The 7182-nt window shown below is 38.6% G+C and overlaps 1 protein-coding gene across 4 annotated transcripts in view; it reads left to right on the top strand.

Moving 5' to 3' along the window:
* Positions 1 to 5332, top strand: part of LOC135584225 (calcium-dependent protein kinase 18-like) — a 9794-nt gene extending 4462 nt beyond the window's left edge. For 3 of the 4 annotated variants that reach the window (XM_065183874.1, XM_065183873.1, XM_065183876.1), the window contains 10 exons: positions 496 to 537; positions 740 to 851; positions 976 to 1054; positions 1146 to 1315; positions 1982 to 2108; positions 2363 to 2478; positions 2582 to 2689; positions 3788 to 3850; positions 4391 to 4564; positions 4759 to 5332. In XM_065183874.1, the coding sequence (XP_065039946.1) occupies positions 496 to 537; positions 740 to 851; positions 976 to 1054; positions 1146 to 1315; positions 1982 to 2108; positions 2363 to 2478; positions 2582 to 2689; positions 3788 to 3850; positions 4391 to 4564; positions 4759 to 4929 (1162 nt within the window). In that variant the 3' untranslated portion in view covers positions 4930 to 5332. The remainder of the gene's footprint in view (positions 1 to 495; positions 538 to 739; positions 852 to 975; positions 1055 to 1145; positions 1316 to 1981; positions 2109 to 2362; positions 2479 to 2581; positions 2690 to 3787; positions 3851 to 4390; positions 4565 to 4758) is intronic. The other variant, XM_065183875.1, reaches the window with a different exon arrangement.
* The last annotated feature ends 1850 nt before the right edge of the window (positions 5333 to 7182 follow it).

Here is a 7182-nt window from a genome sequence, read left to right as displayed (position 1 = left end):
AGAAAGAAAAGAATTTATGGGTTTTAGCTGTTGTGTCCATGATGATTGAGGGCAAGTTTTCGCACCACAATAAGGTTTCTCCTTTACGACATAAGTGAATACGGTTCAAGTCACAGAAACATCCTCTATGTTTCGCAAGAGTTATCATGCAGTGGTCGTCTTTTTTTTTTCATATTTAATAAAGCAACTAGATGGTAATGTGATTAGGATAATTTTGTATAGTTCTTGTTGTTTGTCTCAGTGCTGAAAAAGTGAAACATAGGATTGCTATTTGCATTTTCTTTAACTGCTAGAATTTTTTGTTTTGTTCCTATTATTAGGCAATTAGATCATGATGAATTTTGATGTATTTTTATTATATTTAAATATATGATGTGAGCATGATCCTGCTAGAACTATGGGTAATTTCAGTTTCAGTAACTGCTAAAATTTTGCCTTCTTTTTTTTCCTAAGCAATAATCTAATGTTAAGTTCTGGGGTGTGTGTCCTTACTAGATTATGCGAGGGTGGTGAACTTCTTGATCGGATATTGGCCAAGTAAGATATTCAAGTTTTTTTTACCTGTTGATCCTGAAAACAATTTCTTTTGAGTTTAAATGGGGAAAGAGATATCTTATTCCTCATAATAATCCGGCTCGTGTTCTTCTGTTGTTCATATATTTGCTAATCTATCTCGAGAGTTTTCTGTATGGAGATTGGCTTTTGAACTAATCATATTCCGACTGAATCTTCTTTACAGAAAAGAGAGCCGTTACACAGAGAAAGATGCTGCAGTGGTAGTACGACAGATGCTTAAAGTTGCAGCTGAGTGCCATTTGCATGGTCTGGTTCATCGAGACATGAAACCAGAGGTAAATTCAAACATTAATTGTGTGTATTGGAACACAGATCCATAACATCTTTAAGTTTGCTTTCTATGTAGTGTTATAAAAACAGAGGCATTGTGACAGATTTTTTTTCTTTTGATAATTACAGAACTTCCTTTTTAAATCTACAAAAGAGGATTGTCCTCTGAAGGCAACAGATTTTGGCCTGTCAGACTTTATAAGGCCAGGTGTGTCTGAGGTGTAGCTTGCTCATGTAACGTAAATACTGGACAAGTGAAAAGATGAACTAGCTTTAACTGATGTTATCACTTGTTGCAGGAAAGAAATTTCATGATATTGTTGGCAGTGCATACTATGTTGCTCCCGAGGTACTGAAACGGAGGTCTGGGCCTGAGTCAGATGTTTGGAGCATAGGTGTCATAACCTACATTTTGCTTTGTGGACGGCGTCCCTTTTGGGATAAAACTGAAGATGGAATATATAAGGAGGTACCATCCTTTGTGTTTTTAGGATAGAAATCGTGTTATAAAACCCTTTCTTTGCCAGATTTTCAGGTTTACAATTATATTTTCTTATTGAAATGCAAGTGTGACCATTCTTCTAGTATACTGCTAAAAGAGCCTATGGTTGTTTGACTTATTTCTAAAAACCTATTATAATATTATTCACAAACAATTTATCAAAATAACTTTCATGTGCTTCTTTAATTTTAACACTTCAGGGTTTAAAAATGCTTTCCACAATTAACTGGTAGTGCCTCTAGGTAGCTGGCATATCCTGATATTTGTACTTGCACCCATTATGGCATCACTTAGTCAAATCATTTTCTTGGTAACTTATCGCCTTCATCTTTACCTAAATAAAATCTCCATCTTGAGTTGTACTCCTTGTACCAAATTTTGATCCAAGCATATGGGTTTCTATTCAACATTTCTTTCAGCTCACTAACCTTTGACACTTTGCTATTCGGGTCTTTGAAAACTGTGATAATGGGTTTTATTTATAACTGGTACTTACAGAACCAGTTCAAATGCTTTTATTATTCTCGCATATTCTTGACAAATATAGTGTAAAAAATCATTATTACTTTTAGTTTACTGTTTCTATATGGATGCAAGAGCAATAATATCATTCTATACGATGATTGTCTGTAGGTGTTAAGAACCGAGCCTGATTTTCGACGAAAGCCATGGCCAAACATAAGTGAGAGTGCCAAAGATTTTGTTAAGAAGTTATTGGTTAAGGATCCACGTGCAAGACTAACTGCTGCTCAGGCTTTGTGTATGTACCAAGTTTGACCCCCTCTTCAACTAACTAAATGAATGCCATGGGTTGCCGATAATATTCATATGACAACATTACCCGCTATTGTTTCTATTCTTTTTTCTTATTTTATACTATACTGTGAGGACATGGATAAGAATGATCTTTGTAATTCTCTTCACTAGTTCTGTTTTTCCTACCACACCTTTTATCTGATTTTGCTTCCTGATATTCTTGTTGTGGTTTGACAAAAGCTTTGTTTTATTTTGCAGCACATCCATGGGCAAGAGAAGGGGGAGATGCATTAGAAATTCCACTGGATATATCTGTGTTGTCTAACATGCGCCAGTTTGTAAAGTACAGTCGGTTTAAGCAGTTTGCGCTCAGGGTAAATAAATTTGATGCTATTAGCAAATACGTTGATGCGATGCCTTTTCCCATGCATTGCAAATTGCTTATTTGGAACCTGAATTATACCATGGCATATGCAGGCACTAGCAAGTACTCTTAATGAGGAGGAGCTGGCTGATCTCAAAGATCAGTTTCACGCAATTGATGTTGATAAAAGTGGTGCAATCAGTCTTGAAGAAATGAGACATGTATTTTACTTGACACTCGGTATCAGAAATCTTGAACTTCTTTTTTAAATGAAGAATATCATAATGATATTATGAAAATATGCTTCCTTTCATTCAAGAGATTTCACCTATCATTAACTAATCACGTACATGCTTTTATCATGAAATTTTGTTCATTACTGTCGTTCTGGATTGTATGTTTCACTCTTTCTTTATTTAATGATTCAAGAAAGATCTTTAGATACTGCCATTTGATTCTATCAATTCATTGCTAGAAAAGCTTGCATTGTCAGCATTACTCTTGGCAGGGTTTTATTTTTAAAATGTAGCTAGTATTATTAAACAAAATATTCAGCCATTCAATTTTGAATGCAATTGCTAAAACATGATGCTTGATTACTTAGCTATGATTTTTACCATCAAACTCATCTTGCCCTTTCTGTTAGCACAAACAGCTAACGTATGTAATTTTTCCTGAATGTTCTCTTCACTAGCTTGGCCCCCCGGTTCAGCCAGGTTATTCTATCGGGCCATCCCTGCAGATAGGTGAATTGACTGATTTTTGAAGTAATTTGGAACTTTACATAACCTTGGAAGGTTTTCTTTCCTGTTCCTCTTTATTAGTATGATTTCAACTAGCCACTTGGTGGTTTTGAGTGGTTCGGCCCACCTGGGTTTCCACATATCTATTGTTGAATACTTCCTTATGATATCTCCCTAGTTGTAGGTGATCTGTACCAAAAGTACGTGCATCGGGTTGATTGGTCATGCTGATCAGATAGTTTAACCTGCTAGATTTTTTGTTTAAACTTTAACTTTTTTAATGAACAGTCCTGGACTTGTTGTGCGTCCACCATCTGTGTTACTTAGATTTTTTTTCTGTTGGAGCTTGATCAAAGTTCATCTGTTTTATGACTATTAGTAGCAGTTAATCTGTAGTCAGTTATTATCCTCTTCTTATTATATATAAGAATTGTTTAAACATTGGTTAAACATTTTTTTGTTTTTAGATTGGTTGACTTTTTTTTTGTTTAAACATTGGTTACAATTACACATTTAATTGTAACCAATGTCATGTGTATTATGTCAACACCATGAGTCATGGTAATTGTTGTGCAGGCTCTTGCTAAAGATCTTCCTTGGAAATTGAAGGAGCCTTGCGTTTCAGAGATTGTTCAAGCGGTAGGCTACAATCTTTAATAAACTTTTTGTCCTGCTGTTACTCACTTGTTAAACTGTTTGCTTTTTTTTATTTCTTATCAATTGCTGAAGGTTTCTTGATATTTGCTTTTGCTAACCAAATGGAGTGATATCTCAAGAATGTTGGTGGCAGTTATTACCTAAGAAATTTAAGCAAATTATTGTATAGTCTAATCTTTCCATCATTTCCTTGTAATATGGATTCTTCCCATAACAAACAAAAGATTGAAGAATTCCAGAAATGCTATTCAAAGTAACTTAAACAAGTGTTTATTATGATTTCTAGCTTCTCAGTCACATCGGAAGTTAGTTTGGTGGCATTCTTCTGTACTTTAAATTGGAAAGAAACCTATACCACTAGGGATTCAACCTTTTTTACATGATTTTCTGCTAATATTCCTATCAATTTTGTTGTATGCTTGCTTTTGCTCAAGTGATTGTCGACGTGTATCTGGATACCAACAACTCTTTTCCTCCTTTGGTATTGGAATTATAAGAGTCGATACTATTCTTCTGGAGCAGATGGACAGCAACACAGATGGATTTATCGACTTTGAGGAATTTGTGGCAGCTACTTTACATGTGCATCAATTGGTTGAGCATGACAATGGAAAGTGGCGCTCACTTACAAAGGCTGCTTTCGATAAGTTCGACGTGGACAAGAATGGATATATCACACCTGACGAACTTCGAATGGTACAATTTCTTGTTAATCTTTTTTGGTTCTGCATGCGTGCATTTCTATTCCAGCAATAGTTTGTAGCCTGTTTTTCTTGCTCAGCAACATCGAATATTGAGACCATATCAACCTTGAGCCGCATTAACTTCACATATACCATAGTTAATATTTGCTTGAGGATTAGAATCTAACAATATTTCGATAACTACAGCACACAGGTCTAAAGGGCTCCATCGATCCACTATTAGAGGAGGTTGACATCGACAAGGATGGGAAAATAAGCTTGGACGAATTCCGCAGACTTCTAAAAACCGCAAGCATGAAACCCCGCAGCGTGCCTCGTCAATCTACTACTCGTGATCGTCGGAAGTTATGCTCATGAAGAACGGAGAAACTTTTGTCAACAAGGATGGAGAGGTATAAGCAAGTCTTCTGGTGCTTTACATGACTTGTTAGATGCACCTTCTTTCATGTGTCTCTCAGGCAACCAAGAAACCTTTCATGGATCAGAGTTTTGTCATTTGGAAGAGAGCAACCAAACTTTCATTGAGGACTCAAAAGACTCCAGTTTCAGATCAAGTTTCCAACACTACTAATTGCAACTTGAATGCTGCTGGTGTGGGTGGTGGTGGCTCACTTGTTCTCTTGTCAAGTTTGGCCAAAAATGTCACGTATCATCATGTGTCACATTAATGCAAATATGTAACCACAACAGTACCTGTTTCTTCACTAAACAAGTATTTGTACTTTTTTTTCTTCTGGTCCAAGCATTAATTATTTCTCAATCTCTTTCTCACAATTAATTTTCATTCTCATATGGACTGAGCAAGAGAATCTATCCATAACAAAGGGCTATGTCAGCTCATACTCACCATTTATTCAAATGTTTATTACTCCAATTGTTGATATTATGAAGAAATGCACATCAAATTTTACAATATATAATGAGTAGCATAATGTGTTTCAAATTTTCTACACGGTAACTACACCCGAAGGTCTCCGTATCCTTATTTCATCTTGAGAGGTACGGGATCGGATCGGGTCGGATTGATCTTGAGAGGTAGACGCGGTTCATCTTACGAGTTCTTACCGGTTTTGGACGACTTGGTGGGTCTCCGCTCACGTCCGGTGAGAACATGAACACGGAAAACGAAGGATTTGATGCTTTTTTGCCCAGTTTCGTCGTCTAAGTGGTACGCGGTAAGCACACAGATAGTTTCCGTACCCTCGTTTCGAGGGTGGGGTCAGGTCGAGCCTTGTTACCTGCCATGTCAGCCTTATGATTACATTTCTGTTCGAGACGTAGCTGCTTAAGATTCCTGCGCAGACACGTGTCATCTTACGAGCTCATCTACATGCTACGTGGGCTCCTTAAGAGTTGTATCTTAGAATTCTGCTCACGTCCGGTGACGATAGGAAACGTGAAAACGGAGGATTTGACGCCCAAAAAAATATTTTTTGGTCCCTTTTTTTGTCATCAATTGTTGTACGGTAACCTTCACGAGAGTTCTCCCAAGTGTGGTAGTGGTCGGGTCGAGGCTGGTGACCCGACAGATGCTTTAAGATTCGTGCTCGGTCGAGCCGTGTCACCTTATAAACTCGGATACAGGATCGGGCCAGAAGCGGCACCGGAGGACCATATGTTCCGATTCTGGTCACCGTACGTGGGTATAGGAACACAGAAAACGAAGGATTTTACAACAAAAAAAATAATTTTGGCCCGTTTTGTCATCTAAGCGGCATTCGGTAAGCTCGCCGACGGTCTTTGCACCCTCGGTTTAGGCTGGTAGGAGTTGGGTGGGGTCGAACGGCCATGTCATTTTTCTCCCTTTCCTATAATGATAATTAATTATATGTAATTATAATTATTTTCTTTTTGTTAAGCCTTCTTCCCGCTCCTCCCTCCCCACCGCCCGTCCACCACCTCCACTGCCAGCCGCCGCCGGCTTCTCCTCCGTAACCGAGCTGGGAGACGGAGAGCACGGATAGGAAGCCGGACGTGGTAGCCGACCGGAGGCAGCACCACCCTGGGACAGGAAGAGAACGGAGGCGAGGGAGAGTGGACGCCGGCGGCTGAATGGACTATGGAGAAGAAAGAAGACGGCGGCGATGAATACGATAAGTCCCCTCACCAGATGTGAGAATAAGATAACGGGAAAACGAAGAATTCCCTCCCAAAAAGGATCTTTTTGGGGCCGTTTTGTCCTCGAGTGACAAGGAGGTTACCTCACCGAAAGGTCTCCGTTTGTGACAAGAAGGTAGCGTTTAAACAAAAAAAAAAAAGAGGAAATAAATTGTGTAAACATTATTTTTGGGATCAGTTTATCGTTTCCACCTCTCTTCAGAAAAAGATTAAGGAAAAAACCAAAGGATCTGCGCTTTCCATCCCTCGATTCCGTTCACCTACATGTGAGAATAAGAGACGAAAACGAGGGATCCGACCCCCCTAAAAAATTTATTTGGAGCCAATTTTATCATGTGGGCCCGGCTTAGGTAAGCAGACCGTATGGTCTTCGTATCCTCATCCTCGCTACGTCGTCGTCGTTTCAGCCCACTATCCGTGACGACGAGGAGCCAACGGCGAGAAGAATAGCCTTTTAAAGGTCATTTTGGCACCCATAACAAAAACCATACT

This window comes from Musa acuminata, chromosome BXJ1-5, assembly GCF_036884655.1.
Source record: "Musa acuminata AAA Group cultivar baxijiao chromosome BXJ1-5, Cavendish_Baxijiao_AAA, whole genome shotgun sequence".
Classification (NCBI taxonomy): domain Eukaryota; kingdom Viridiplantae; phylum Streptophyta; class Magnoliopsida; order Zingiberales; family Musaceae; genus Musa; species Musa acuminata.
Note: the sequence above shows the minus strand (reverse complement) of the source record. Positions and strands in the feature narration are given on the sequence as shown.